The 16,238-nt window shown below is 42.0% G+C and overlaps 1 protein-coding gene across 2 annotated transcripts in view; it reads left to right on the top strand.

The window, feature by feature from the left end:
- Window positions 1–16,238, top strand: part of mpp1 (MAGUK p55 scaffold protein 1) — a 64,073-nt gene that overhangs the window by 22,329 nt on the left and 25,506 nt on the right. The window contains exons 2-3 of one of the 2 annotated variants that reach the window (XM_078211634.1): window positions 9,056–9,130; window positions 14,142–14,300. In XM_078211634.1, coding sequence (XP_078067760.1) covers window positions 9,056–9,130; window positions 14,142–14,300 — 234 coding nt within the window. The remainder of the gene's footprint in view (window positions 1–9,055; window positions 9,131–14,141; window positions 14,301–16,238) is intronic. The other variant, XM_078211635.1, reaches the window with a different exon arrangement.

Raw genomic sequence — 16,238 nt, 5'->3', positions numbered from 1 at the left:
CTGGCCTGCTGCGCAACTCAAGCAGCGCAGCGGGCTGGGAGAATCACTCCCCAAGGTTTTCATTCACTTCCACACTGAACTATTGCACTATTATTATTCAGTAGCAGATAAATTTCCCAATTAAGTCTGGATGGATAGTGAGTTAAAATTGAATGCCAGAGGAAAAGTGAGAGTAATTACTCATAACATTCAAACAACATTCAGCTGAGTATGGAACTACAGACTGAGCAAAACGTTAGGTCAGTGGGAGACAAAGGCTGGAGTTATGCATGGCACGCCAGGTTGTGGTTGTCAGAGACCCATCAATGTATCCGCAGCATACATTGCAGGAGGTTCTCAGGGCAACGTCCTGGGCCCAACCACCATCAGTTATTTCATCGTAAGGGCAGAGTTGGGTTGCTTGGTGATAATTCCACCAAGATGTCTGGCAATATGACCTTGCAAGATGGTCACTGATGCCCATCTGAACATACGCACTGGTCCACGCGTGCACAGAAATGCAATGATATGCACACATCAGTTTACCCAGCAGACTGCCAGCTTATTGTGCTTTCCAGCTCGGTTATTGCAATATGCTGCTGATTTGTGGATTCCGTGGATCTCACACATCACGTAGTTAGCAGGGAGCTCAGAATATCCAGACAACGGAAATTTTATTAACACTTAGAGAAAGTGTTAAAGAATTTTGCGAGGAGTCACAGGATCTGTCTACACTTCCCACTGCCTCGGCAAAGCAGCCAGCATAATTAAGGACCCCACACACTCTGGACATGCTCTCTTCCACCTTCTTCCGTCGGGAAAAAGATACAAAAGTCTGAGGTCACGTACCAACCGACTCAAGAACACCTTCTTCCCTGCTGCCATCAGACTTTTGAATGGACTTACCTTGCATTAAGTTGATCTTTCCCTACATCCTAGCTATAACTGTAACACTACATTCTGCACTCTCTCCTTTCCTTCTCTATGAACGGTAAGCTTTGTCTGTATAGTGCGCAAGAAACAATACTTTTCACTGTATATCAATACTTGTGACAATAATAAATCAAATCAACTAAAGATTGCAGCCCCTATGCATGCATGGCATTGGCAGCAATGCATCCTTGACTCCACAGTGTAACAAAGCAGTTCAAGAAGCATGATGAATTATGGGCTTTGTAAATAAAGGCATCAGGTACACAAACCAGGAAGTTATATTAAACTTAGAAAAAAGAACACTAGTTTGACCCCTGCTGGAGAACTATGCCCAATTCCGAGCACCAGATCTTAGAAACAACAAGGAGGCTTTGGAGATGTACGGAAGAGATCTATCAGAATGGTACGGTTATGGAGGTAGGCTAGAGAGTGTGTGTGTGTGTGTGTGTGTGTGTGTGGGAGGTGGGATTTCTCACTGGAGAAGAGAAAGCTGAGGTAATTTGATGGGAGTTTTCAAATCATGAAGAGTTTACATAAAGCAAACAGAGAGAACCTATTCCCAAAGGCTGAATAATCAATAATGACAGGGCACAGATTTGAAATGATTGGCAGAAGAACCAGAGGCAACATGAGAGAAAACCTCCCTTTTATGTAATGAATGGTTAGGATATGCAATTTGTTGCGTGATACGATGGCAAATATTTTTTTCATTCATGGATCAGGGGCATCACTGGCTGGCCAGCATTTATTGCCCATCCCTAGTTGCCCTTGAGAAGTTGGTTGTGAGCTGCCGTCTTGAATCGCTGAAGTCCATGTTCCATGGGTTGACCCACAATGCCGTTAAGGAGGGAATTCCAGGATTTTGGCCCAAAGACTGCGAAGGAACGGAGATATATTTCCAAATCAGGTTGGTGAGTGGCTTGGAGGGCAACTTGCAGGTGGTGGTGTTCCCATTTATTTTCTACCCTTGTCCTTCTAGATGGAAGTGTTCGTGGGTTTGGAAGGTGCTGTCTAAGCATCTTTGGTGAATTGATGCAGTGCATCTTGTAGATAGTACACACTGCTGTTACTGAGCGTTGGTAGTGGAGGGCACATTTATTCAATAATAACACTCAAAAGAGAATTGGATGAATATTTGAAAGAAAAAATTTGAAAGGAAACAATTGGGATCTTGTGACTTTAGTGCGTCTTTAAGAATTTTTTTTTAAGTCATGTTCTCTGCAGTTTGTAAGCAGGTCTTTTGGTTTCATTGCAGCATTGACTGCCTGCTTAGATGTCTTTCTATTGTTGCTTCAATGGTTTAAATGGGGTTTTGTTTATTTTTTACTCTGGGTCTCAGGTACTTTCTGGGATTTGTTTTATGACACCTGCATTGTGAGGGGGAGGATTGGTTGACAAGTCAAAGTCAGGTGATTCCTCCGCAGAAGAATTCAAGAGTTCACTTTCAGTTTTGGACCTAGAGTCAGGAGCTGTCCTGGTTGTTAAGTGGCAGGCAGGTTTTCTCTCTCTCCCCCCCTCTCTCTCTCTCCTTGAGATTGAAACTTCTGCTGGCTAGCTGGAAGCAAAGCTTCTTGCCTTCCTGGAGTTAAAATTCTGCTGTTGGTGGTTTGCTAACTAGTACCGAGAACCTCTCTCTGTCCCTGGTGTTTTGGGAAGCTGTTCTGACTTCAGGTTCGTCTGTGTTTGTATCAAGAGAACGGCAGCATCCAACTAAAGGACTAATTGCAGCATCACGTGAGCATTCCTATTTTCTATGTTAAACCTGTGGCAAGGGTTTTGTTTCTGGGATTTGTTTGGTTGGAAAGGTATTTAGCAGTTAAAGTTTATACAATACCATGGGGGGGGTTTTCTTGTTTGTAATTGGTAAAAGTTATTGCTCATTTTCTTTCTATACATGTTAACTGTATTCTTAAATAAACTTTGTTTTATAAAAACTCCCTAGTGGGTCATTTGAATCATACCTGAAATGAAACATCTCATGTTTACCCTAGCCAAATTCAAATTGCAAAACTTATGATTCAAGCGGACTTAAAAAAAAACACTTTGGAGTTCCTGACCTGAATTACAACAGACTAGCTAGACTGCTCTTCAAAGGAACCAAGGCAGCTCAGTGTGTTGTATGGGCTCCTTCTATGCTCTACCTTTCTATAAATCTGTTGGCATTAGGTTGACAAGGAACATGCAATATTTGCACCGCTAATTGCCAAGTAATGACCATCTCCAGAAAGAGGACGACCAATCTCCTCCCTCCTGATTTGAATTAGTTATGGAATACTCACCACTTGTCTCTTGTCTGGATGGGTGCACCTTCAATGACAGTCAAGGTCAACATCTGCACAGGGCAGAGCAGTTTGTTTAAGTGGTACCCCTGTTGGACTGATCTCCATTCACTTCACCATCACCTCACTCTCTCTAGTTGTACATGCCTGATTTACAAGATTCACAAACACTGCATTTTGACGATACATAACATTATAGTTGATGTTTTCAGATCACGTTGTTCTAACATGAAGTGAACGACATGTTCCTTGACTGTCCCCATTGCTTTTCTGCTATTGTGGATTCATACCACAAGTTATTAAATGTGTAAGCCAAAGATGTGTTCAGTATTTGAACCTACATGAGGTAGATAAATGACAAAGCTGAAACCGGAACTGCCAGTTTTAATCAGAAAGTTCATTGCTTTTACAATAAAGGAGGAAAGAAGAGAACCAATAATATTTCTAAAATCCAGAATAGTGAGTCAATATTAAACTACTAATGTCATTCATTAATCTAGTGTCAATGCAGCCTATTCTTCCAGTACACACTGATAAATTGATTGGAAGAATCCTTCTTTATCTTGTGTAAACAAAAATGAACATGAAAGTCCAACTTTGTCCAGCTTGTTGAAAAGTTCTTCTTGGTTACCCAGATATCAGAGATGATTCTATCCATTGAACCTTAAATAACTTGGCTGCGCAGTTAGTAATGCATATATTACATAGAAGGGCAATGATGAAAGTGTTGGTCTGAACAGAATTTGTGTCAATAGCTCTGAAGCAAATCTTGCATCCAGTCCAGTTAAACCTTTTAAGTCTAATACAGCTTCTCTGTAATGTGTTAAATGATTCTGGAGTCAGGGAAGATTCACAATCTTTGCTGATTTCATTGATACAAGCTGTATAATTCTGAGCTTTAATCTTAGCAAATGAAGCCCTGAGGATTAAGATACTGGAAATACTCTGACAGGATCTATGGGGAGAGAAAGAGAGCTGGGGCGACACGGTTGCACAGTGGTTAGCGCTGCTGCCTCACAGCGCCAAGGGCCAGGGTTTGATTCCCGGCTTGGGTCACTGTCTGCGTGGTCACTGTTTCCTCCGGTTGCTCCGGTTTCCTCCCACAGTCCAAAGATGTGCAGCTTAGATGGATTGGCCATGCTAAATTCTCCCTCAGTGTACCTGAACAGGCGCCAGAGTGTGGCGACAAGGGATTTTCACAGCAACTTTGTTGCAGTGTGAATGTACCCCTACTTGTGACTAATAAATAAACTTTTAAACTTTAGAGTTAACATTACATGAAAAAGATCCTTGATCTAAAATGTTAACTCTGTTACCTTCTCCACAGATGCTGCCAGACCTGCTGAGTATTTCCAGCATCTGCTGTTTTTAATTTCAGATTTCAAGGATCCACAGTATTTTGCTTTTGTTTTAGTGTATAGTGCTGAAGAATTACTTATTCTGTTGTTACTGATGGTGAAATGGAGTACTTTTATGGAGAGTCAATTAGTATTGTGATCTTTCACTCGTGGTGCCTGGATTCAATTCTGGTCCTGCTTGGCGTAACTCTTCCTCTTGGGCTACTCAAAGGCAAATGGCTGTAAATAGTTTCAGTCAGATTCTATAGGGCACAGTGTGACAAAAACTGCTCATATTTGCTGCAGTTTGACACTAAAGTGACAGTCTTGCGGATGTAGAACATGGAAAATAAAATTTTCACGAGTGCAGCAGGAGCTGTTTTTCCGAGATGTTGTATGTTATATGGGCAGAGTAAGAAGTCTCACAACACCAGGTTAAAGTCTGTTGTGAGACTGCTTACTGTGCTTACCCCAGTCCAACGCCAGCATCTCTACATATGGGCAGAGCACAGGGACCTGCTTGATGCTGGAGTCTCATCTTAGAACTGTCCCCTTGTAGAATGCAAATATCGTTACTGACCTTGAGGCGCACCAAAATAAAAGACTCCAAATATTTTATTTAAAATGGTTTTTAATCAAGAATCGATGCTGGTATTTTACCAGGACTGAAAGAGCATGTTCCCATCCAAATGTCCCAAGTCCCGTTCAGTTATACCCTGGGAGAGCAGGATGGTTCCAGTTCACCGGTGAAGGATGGAACCATCAGAATTTAAAACAAATGTAGAATGCAGCTTCTTTTCTTTAATGAGGTTTGTTAATGATATTTTTAAAATGTTCTACTCTTGCAGTATTGTAGTTGAATACTGAATACTTGCACTCTGCTTCATCTCCACATCATCATTCTTTGTGTCATACACCTAACTGTCAGTGTTGGAAAGCCATTTGTCACAGCTACACACAATCCTATATTACCTCATGTATACGCATACCATGGGGGAAATGCCAGGGGATGAGAATTGTGACTAGGGCACTGGTTGTATATCAGGACACAGATGCACATTGATTGTAGCCAGTGCACAGACAGCCATCACCTGATGAGAGAGGTCATCACCTGATGAAGGAACAGCACTCCGAAAGCTCGTGATACCAAATAAACCTGTTGGACTTTAACCTGTGTTGTGAGACTTCTTACTGTGCCCACCCCAGTCCAACGCCGGCATCACCACATCATGGCATGCATGATAGAGTAGTCAGGACACCATGCGTGTGACAAATGCACAGAATGAGTGGCAGGATATGGGAAATGTGACCTAGATGTGTGGAACATGGTTAGGGCACAGGAAAGCTGGCAATGGCATGGATGAGTGGCCAGGGTTTTGCCTTAATTGTGTCATCATTATAGACTAATATCTGTATTCGGCCAACATTTATATGGGTAGTGTTAGCTAAACCAGGCATGAGCAGTCCTGATAAGGAAAACCTTTAAATATAAATAATCTGATATGGCGAGGGAATGGGTTGAGTAGTCAGAGCACAGAAAATCAGACATGGGCTTCAGAGATTTTAGAAAGCAAAGCTGACAATTATGTTCCGATCATTACGTGTACAAAACTTCCCATTGTTATTTCTGATGTCATTCGATTCTAGTTATAATGACTGGAGAAAATAATGCCTTCGCTGTGTTAGATCAAGTGAGGATGGAAGATTTGTAATATGCTTCCACAGACTACATTACAGTGAAAGCAAATGCACTCTAGAGAGTAGAAGTTATCTATCTGACCATAGCCTTTCACCTGTTTCTGTCCCTGCTGTCCATTCTACAGTAAGAAGTTTCACAACACCAGGTTAAAGTCCAACAGGTTTATTTGGTAGCAAAAGCCACACAAGCTTTCGGAGCTCCAAGCCCCTTCTTCAGGTGAGTCGAGGAGACTTCTTCAGGAGAGTTCAAGGAGAGTTCTTCAGGAGACTCACCTGAAGAAGGGGCGTGGAGCTCCGAAAGCTTGTGTGGCTTTTGCTACCAAATAAACCTGTTGGACTTTAACCTGGTGTTGTTAAACTTCTTACTGTGTTTACCCCAGTCCAACGCCGGCATCTCCACATCATGTCCATTCTACAGTACAGCTCTGTAGACACTTGCAGCCCTCTGATTCTCCCTCAAGTCTCCAAATATGAGAACTGACAGGAGATTGGGCAGGATATTTAATTTTGGAAGGTATTGCCATCAGGATCAATCTTGTTTTACCCAATGATTCAGCAGGAGTTATTGGATAGCAGTGATTGGGAAACCAGGCTGACCTTTCTCTGAACGACATGCAGTATTATCAACAATCTCCTTGCATTCAGAGTGTCTTTATCCATCTAACTGTTGAAAAAGTTGTTGCAATTTGGGAGCAATTGGAGATTGTTTGAAATTGTACACTTAAGATTAATACTTTGGTAAATAGCCTGTACTGTTTATTATTGAAGTTAAATACTGCAAGTCCCCTCTAGGCTCTGCCTGCATCAGCATAGCTTTTCCTTCCTCCCTGTTGGCAAAGTGCTGACTAGTTTGGTTGCTCTTTAATGCTGCAGTAAACCTTTAGACCATGCGTCATCTGAGATTTCCAGTCCAGATGATTGTGTAACAGTCATGCTTATGGCGAATGAGTGGTGACCAGCTGCAGTCAGTATCATAACACAAGCTCTGGCTTATTTCTCCCCAGTTCATGTGGTACACTTGCAAATTTTAAACTGATTTCAGTTTGACTGAAGGAAGTTTGGAAGGGGAGACATTCCCCGTTGCTTTGCCTATGAGTATTCAATGTCATTGTCGTTAGTTTTTTAACAATTTGTAGATTCTGATACAGAACTACACTGCAGCAAACACACACAACCTGTCCATGCATAGGGCACAATATTTAAAGGCTGCTTTCTGCATTAGCTGAGTTATTTGTTCTGTCAGCAATTCTCAGCATGACTGCCCTGACTGTTTGCCTGACTCTCTTCACCACCCTCTCTGTTTAACACATTGCCTGCTGAAACATGGGAAGAGATAATTCTGCCATGCTGTATCTCAACCTCATTTACCTGTCTTTTCTACATATCGCTCATATTACTTGATAAAGCGCTTCAGATTTTCACTACCCTTTATGAAAAGGTTTTTCCATATTGCGCTCTTAAATGGTTGAGTTCTAACTTTAAAATTATGGCCATTTGTCTAGAGGTGTTCCCCCATGTCCCCTGCCCCCCAGAGGAATTTGTGTCCAAAAAAAACCACAATTAACTTTGTCGCTTTGTCCTTCCCCAGTATGTCAGTGTCCTTCCACAGTTAAGGGCTGGAATTCTCCGGTCATTCACACCTTGCCGTCGCTGCAAGCGAGGACGGAAAATTTGGTGCTCAGCCAAATGTGGCGGGACCAGAGAATCCCACTGGCGCGAACGGCTGGAGGATCCTGCCCAAGATGTCTAGAAAATGACACACAATGTGGAATTTTATCAATTTGCACATGTAATAGAGGGATGTCACTTGATGATGATGGAGATTGTAAAATCATGCACACAATGTTTTACTCTGCACTATTAGTGGATGAGGTTGCCTACTGATAACACATATTGAGAAAATTATCCAATATAGTGTGTGTGATGATAGCATTTCTTATTTAAATAAAATGGTACGATATAGACCTACAGGAATTGGAAGCCTCACTCTAACAGGACAAGTGGTATTCTTTATGTGAAACTCTAAACAGTGATTTCATGAAGCAGTTGGATATAGCTTTTGGGGCTAAAGGGATCAAGGGATATGGGGGAAGGCAGGATCAGGATATTGAATTTGATGATCAGCCATGATCATAATGAAGGCTTAAAGGGTGAAACGGCCTGCTTCTATTTTCTATGTATGTGAACACTGCAGATTTAACAATGATGAGCCTCACAGTTGAAGCCAACCCTGTCATCACTCATTGTCATCCAGACTTGAAATGTTGGCTTCACTCTCTTTCCACAGATGCTGTCAGAACTGCTGAGATTTTCCAGGATTTTTCAGTGATTGTAAAGCCGCATCTAAGTGTTGTCATCTGTGAAGAAACTATACACTAGTATATAGAAGAGGCACCACACAAGCCACTGATTTAAAACAGCATTTGTACAATAAATAAACCGAAAGCAATAACATCATGAATGTTGGGTCTGTGAGTCAAAACTGTACTGCACCAGAACTCCATGTGATGCATTATTTATTTAGTGACAGGTCTAAGAAACTTCAACCCTCTCATTTTTCAGTGCAAGTACTTTAATCTTTTGTCGGTTTTATTCCACTTTTGTGCTGCCACCGACAATAGGCTCAGGTTCAAACTGATGCAAATGTTTTTGCAGACATAGTGTCCCTGGGCATTGGTCAGTGTTTTGCTGCCTGGGTATTGAAGCTAATATCTAATTTTAGTGTGTTAAAGATGTAGGGCAAGTCAATGTGGGATGCAAGGAGCATGTGTGCTAATGCAGCAAGATAATGTTTCTTGAATAAATGACATATTTTTGGTTGTTTTTCAGTTATTTGAGAAGATCAACATAACAATGGCTTCAAACATCAGCCACATTCTCAGTAATGGAGTGCACAATAAAGAGGTTTTTATGTTTCACTGAAGCCTTTTTATAAATCACCTGTGGTTTACCTGAGAGTGCCGGGCAATCTGAATTATTCATACTCCATTCCTCACAGCTTTAGTTTACAGCTCAGAAGCACCAATCAGACTCCCATCAGGGCACAGTTTGTCTATTTACAAGGAAAGGGATTGAATTCAAGTGAAGGATCTAATGTAAAAAAAAATAACCCTTTGGGAGTTCACCAGCAAATGGTCTTGGTATTGAACGGAGTTAATTGAACTCAGCAGTTAGGGTGCTATCATTCACTTTGGTGCCCTTAAGTGAGGAGGAAATCCACCCACGTGGGGTCGATTTTAACCTAACTGGCCTGACATGAAACTGACAAGAGTAGATCAGAGCACCCAATTTCATTTCAATGAAAAGTAAAGTATGTTGGGTGCAAACTGGGTGACTGATCTGATCCCATCAATGTCCCATTGATGCGGCGGGGGGAGAGGGGGAGCTGGTTAGAATCATAGAATTCTACAGTGCAGAAGGAGGCCATTCGGCCCATCGGGTATGCATCGACCACAATCCCACCCGGGCCCTATCCCCATAAACACATGCATTTACCCTAGCTTGTCCCCCTGATACTAAGGGACAATTTAGCATGGCCAATCCACTTAACCTGTACATCTTTGGACTGTGGGAGGAAACCGGAGCATCGGAGGAACCACACGCAGAATGTGCAAACTCCACACAGACTGTGACCCAAGCCGGGAATTGAACCCAGATCCCTGGCGCTGTGAGGCAGCAGTGCTAATCACTGTGCCACTGTGCCGCCCCAGAGCTTGAAATGACCCCCATAGTTCCTGTTCCTGGTCGTTGTCCAGTGACTGTTGCTGAAAGGTGTGCATGCATCTATATATATCAATTAGGGAAGGGTAAGACTGGAATCAACTGTGAGACCACACATTGAAAAATTACCTGCTGGCAGTTACAGTCCAGGCTTGCATGCAAAGACCATTTGTGTAAGTTATCGGAGGGCAGCCTGAGTTTGAATTCTATCCCAGCGTAAGTCAGTATCTTCATCAAGGGATGGCGAGGGACAGATCCACCATTCATCCTGGTTACACCTGACACTGAACAAATCAAAATCACCCCTGGTAGATTCACGTAAAAGTGCCGACTCTGACTGTCAAACCTCTTTGGGAATGAGGTACACAGTTACCCCAGCAGCTGAACCACCTCTTTGAAATGTATATTTAAAGTAGGCTGGAGAAATTTTCCTGGTAATGAGCATTTAGTGCAGAAGCTAGTTCAAACTCTCAGTCTGGACAATGCGAGGGCCCCTTCACTGCCCTGCCGACACAGGCTGTTAAACTGTCATGTAAACCACAGGCAGCAAATGCCCCGCTATCAACTCCAAATCAGAAATATCCTTACACTCTGATGAAATTTGATGGTGATAAACTTGCAATCTCATTGATATTTCAACATCAATTCAGAAAATAAATTTAAATCACTCTTTGCAGTGGTGGCTTGTTAATCAGACCTTGTTTGAGGGTGACTACTGCTGATGGCCAAGGAATGTAACCCCTTCCTCAACATAAACACAAGACTGTAAAACATACTTACTTTTAATGGGAATGTTTTGCCTAAACATTTGCACTGACACCTGAGGCAGGCAATTTTCCCAACTCCTCTTCAAATACCCACCGATTTATTGGGTTTATGCAGCGCCACGTGTGGAACTGTGGCCAAAATCCAGAGAGGCCCCAAATTCAATTCAAAATGGTTTTATCTCAGCTATGCAGGAGATGAACTGCCACAGTCCAGCTATTCAGTGCCTCAGGCTGGTGGCAGGAGGGCGAGGATAATCAGTTATTCAATAATGCCTGCTGGCTGGTACTCGTGTGCTATTACAGATCAGATTAGTTCAGACCAATTGTCATGTTTCCCAAGTTGGAGAAAACTGCTGACTGAGGTTCTAAAATGATGCATGAAATGTGGCTCTGAAGAAGCAGTTACCATCCAAAAAATATTTCTGTTAAGCGTCAAAAGAAGATGAAGGTTAGATGTGCGGGTTAGGTTGATTGGCCATGCTAAATTGTCCATTAGTGTCAGGGGGACTGGCAGGGTAAATGCGTGGGATTATGGGGATAGGGTCTGGGTGGGATTGTTGTTGGTGCAGACTTGATGAGCCGAATGGCCTCCTTCTGCACTATAGGGATTCTATGATTCTAGGAGAGATGGACTTCAGCGGTTCAACAAAGAAGGCCCTTCGTCAGAGACAAGAACAAAGAGAATCAGCAGAGATTTATAATTTTGGGGCGGGGGGTGGGGGGAGGGGGAGTGGGGGGGAGGGGGATGTAAATGAGGATTCAGAAGGCCGAGAAAAGTGCTAAGAGTAAGGGTTATCTCGACTCGAAACGTTGGCTCTATTCTCTCCCCACAGATGCTGTCAGACCTGTTGAGATTTTCGAGCATTTTCTGTTTTCGTTTCAAATTCCAGCATCCGCAGTATTTTGCTTTTATCTTGTTGAACTGGCCACATTAGATTATCACATGAGGGCTGGGGCTTCAGTTAGTGATGGTCAGACTAACAAGCCACTCTGTTGTATTAACATGTTAATGATGATCTGCATGGAACTGCATGAGCCTCTGATTTTAGTGACTGCACTTTCAGATGATGGGACTTAGGCACTGGATAATATAAGGAACTGTAACTGTGTCCTAGCACCTCTGGTGGTTTTGAATAACCAACTTGAAAAGTCCTTTAGAAAAGAGAATGCAATGGTAAACAAGGTGGATTTTCACCTAGAGTAACATTTCCAAAAAGTCCATTTTGTACTTGTCTAATCCAAACAGAGTGAGACTGCTTCCTGGAGCTGGAGTGACGTCTGATTTGTAATATACCTGAGCTGAAGCCTCTTTGGCTCTGAAATATTATTTTGGCAAATCCAAACCGAGTATAGCTGGCAGATTAAGAGTGCATTCAATATTTTATACAGAAATACAATCTGAGAATTGTTTTCATATGAATCTTAAAAATATTGCTGTGATATTAGCAGACAGATGCTTAACATGTTATTTACATTCACAAGTCTGCAATTTTAGCACAGCGCGTACCTATTAAAATAAACAAGTTAATAACTGTGTTAAAATATTGGACAGATAAATGTCTTGTGAACGCATTCATCTACTTCAATCCAAAGGCTTGGATGTATCTTGAATTGGATCTTCTCTGCAATTGTCATCCTGCCAAATAGCCCCCACCCACAAAATTGCATTAGACCATGGCTAGTACTCCAGCTGAAACCCAGCTCGCCTCACAGAGGTGGCTACTCGAAAAGGGGAAGGGTCCCTTCAGCTTTACCCAGCTGTTTTTCCAGAAGGATTTCCAGAACTAAGATTGACTCCTCAGGACTACGGCAAATGTCCATTGCAGGTTGAAACTCATCTCATCTGAAAATTGAAAGCAGGTTTGGCTCTTTGCTGATGACACCTGAAAGACTGTCCCAGGCTTACAACCAAATGGAGAATTTCCTATGATGAGCTGTGCATGATTGCAAATGTAGTACTGCCTAAAAGTGGGTGGCTAGTGTAAGGCAAATTTCGAATTTTGCAATGAAGAATTTGCATTCAAAATTTTAAGATATATATAATAATATTTGAGAATGAAAAGGCTTCCGCAACCAGCCATGTTTCGTGGCAACAGACCTGATGAATAAAGATAATAGGCAGAGATGCTACCCAGTGCAATGTTCAGAGATGTTACATTTACAAAATGAGGTCTTGTGCACAGTACAATCTGATAAGATATGGTTGCCTTTGACCGGTTAGTAAACTTCTCACTTCATTGCACAAAGCTACTGATAGTTCCATTCAAATACGTAAACATCCTTGTTTTTCATAGATAAGTGGAAGGAACAATGTATTCAGGTAACAGTTTGAACCCTCACAGGAATATCTTCCAGCTCCAATCTTCTAGACAAAAGAAATTCTGCCCCAAAATACACTGGGGGAAGAAAGCCGGTACATTGTGGAAATTATGGAGGGAATGATTGAAAGAAATTAGAAAAATAAATTCCCCAATTTTATTGAAATGGAAAATGGAGTTCCTATTTCAAGCGTATTGTAAGAAAAAGTTTCTATAGGTGTGTAAAGAGAAAAAGATTGACAAAAATGAATGTAGCTCCCCACAAGGGAATTCATAATGGGGAGCAAAGAAATAGCTGAGGAACTAAATACATACCTTGCTTCTGTCTTCACAAAGGAAGACATGAATAATGTACTGGAAGTTCTGAGGAATGCAAATTTTAGTCAGGAGCTGAAGGAAATCAGTATTAGTAGAGAAATGGTTTTGGGGATATTAATGGGGTTGAAGGTGGAAAAATCTCCTTCATGCCAGAGTACTTAAGGAAGTGGATCTTGAAATAATAGATCCATTAGGTCATTATCCAAAATTCTTTGGACTCTGGAATAGTTCCTACAGATTGGAGGCTAGCTAATATAAGCCCACTATTCAGAAAGGGAGGTAGAGAGAAAACCGGGAACCAGTGAGCCTAATGTCAGCAGTAGGGAAGTTGCTCGAGTCCATTATCAAGGATTTCATAGCCTAGCATTTGGAAAGCAGTGGTATAATCAGACAAAGTCAGCATGGATTTCCAAAAAGCACATCATCCTTGACAAATCTACTAGAATTCTTTGAGGATGTAACTAGAAGAGTTGACCAGGGAGAAACAGTGGATGTGGTTTATTTAGACTTTCAGAAGGCTTCTGACAAGGTCTCACAGAGCAGATTACTACTAGAACGTGATTTTGGATCTTCCCTACCCTTTGCCAGTGACGTCACCAGGTTCAAACCCATAACAAAATCTGGAGAGAAACACAACAGTTTTCTCGCCAGAAACAACACACTGTCATTTTTTGGTAAGAATTAGCCTTAGCTTTTACACTGAAAATTTTGCTGGAAAAAATGTACCCTTTCCTGCGTGAGAATTTATTTTCAGCATTGTGTATGTCTAACATGTTAATATTATCTTCTTAGGGTTACATGTTGACATACAACAGTGCTGCCCAAGAAGTCTACAGCAATGGCAGTGCCAATTCCTCTCCTTACATGAATGGTAACAGTAAAGAACACGAGGCACAAAATGTCAAGAAGGTCCAAATGGTTACATTCCAGAAAAGTACAAGTGAACCTATGGTATGTCATCTTTCTGGGAAAGAAAATAATTTGTGCTGCTTTTTCAAGATAAACTTCAAATAGTCTAACTCTAATGCAGAGCTCCTCTCCTAAAGGGGAACAATCTCCACCTGCGAATCGTCGCTGATTATCAGATCTCTTATCTGACACTGTCATGGTTGAGCCAATCATTTTGCAGCTCAGCACTGAGCTCAGCAAGATCAAAGCTCCACCAGATATTCTTGTCTTAACACTTGATCCCATTCTCTTCCTGCAGCACTTGGCAATGCATCTCAAGCCTTGTCTAACCAGGAGCCGTGCTTGCCACCTCATGCTCGGTCTATTGCTGCCACTATTTAAATACATCATTGAAACATTCTTCCCGACTCCTTATCCCCATTACTGCTAAAAATGATGTCCATGCCTTTATCACCTCCAGATTTAACCTTTTCACTGGTTTCCTGGCTAAACTCTTGAATCACTTCCTGAATTACAACAGTGACTACAGTTGAAAAGTACTTTGTTGGTTGTGAAGAACTTTGGGATGTCCTGTGATTGTCAAAGATTCTACATAAATACAAATTCATTCTGTAAACTTCAAATCATTCAGACCAATACATCTGTATTCAATTTCACTATCTTCTCCTTGCCAATTTCCTGTGTCAATCAGTACATCAATTTCTAAATCCTTGTCCTTATCTTCAAATGCCTCCACTGGCTCCCACCTCCGTACCTTTGCAACCTTCTTTGGTTCTGCATCCTCACCACACTAGCTGCTTTTCCAGCACAGGTTTATTGTGCAGTCTCTTCCTCTCTCTGCTTTACCATCAATTGGCAGAATCTTCAGTCATTTCCCATGTTCTGGATGTCAATTTTAAGTGCTTTCATCTCACACCATTCTCTCTGTTGTTTCTACAATGTATTTCCTTGGTGTTGTTTTCAGTCTCCTTCCCTAATCTCTGCTGTTACGACCACCCATTGTGAATTCCATTGGGATCTTTTGATTTGTTGAAGAGCTGCTATAAATGTAATTATTGTTGTTATTAATGCACTGACTTTCCCAGGTGGCCTAGTTTCATTTGAAAGCCTTGACAACAATAGACAGACTATTAATCATTGTTGGAAGCCTGATCCTGTACTCAATCACTTACCTACCCACAGGAATCATAATCAGATGTCCGCATTGTTAACCCCATATAATTCTCTCTCCTACTGGCTGAGATAGGAGGCTGATTGCAATTGCTTCTCAGGCACACACCTCATGTGGGTGTAAATGAACTCATCTCCTGAATTCAGAAAGTTCTCACCTCAGTTAAACAGCTGGGTTACCTCACACTCGGGAAACCCACCCAACCAAACTTAAAGTTGGAAACCTGAATAACAATGAGACTTGCAGCCTCACTGTCATATTAAAAGTTGCAACCTGGCTCCTTAAGTTTAAAGTTAAGTTTATTTCTTAGTGTCACAAGTAGGCTTACATTAACATTGCAATGAAGTTACTGTGAAAATCCCCTCGTTGCCACGCTCCGGCGCCTGTTCAGGTACACTGAGGGAGAATTTGGTATGGCCAATGCACCTAACCAGCACACCTTTCGGACTGTGGGAGGAAACTGGAGCTACCGGAGGAAACCCACGCAGACACAGGGAGAACATACAAACTTAACACAGACAGTGACCCAAGCTGGGAATTGAACTCAGGTCCCTGGTGCTGTGAGGCAGCAGTGCTAACCACTGTGCCACCCAGTGAGTGGATTGGCTGCTCACTCACCTCCAAACTACAGTAAAGCTGGAAATGGTTGGGTTGGAGATCTTTGAGAATTTAACCCCCGCCCCCCCCCCCCCCCCTCCCAACATCTAACACAAACTTGCCTGCTTTGTTCAGTTCAGTTTCAGTCCCTTCACACTCTGGCACATAGTCCTTAATAGGTGCAGGAATATTAGTTGCTCTCTCAATCTTGC

This window comes from Mustelus asterias, chromosome 4, assembly GCF_964213995.1.
Source record: "Mustelus asterias chromosome 4, sMusAst1.hap1.1, whole genome shotgun sequence".
In the NCBI taxonomy this organism is placed as follows: domain Eukaryota; kingdom Metazoa; phylum Chordata; class Chondrichthyes; order Carcharhiniformes; family Triakidae; genus Mustelus; species Mustelus asterias.
The sequence above is the reverse complement of the archived record's forward strand: the minus strand, read 5'-3'. Positions and strand labels throughout refer to the sequence as shown.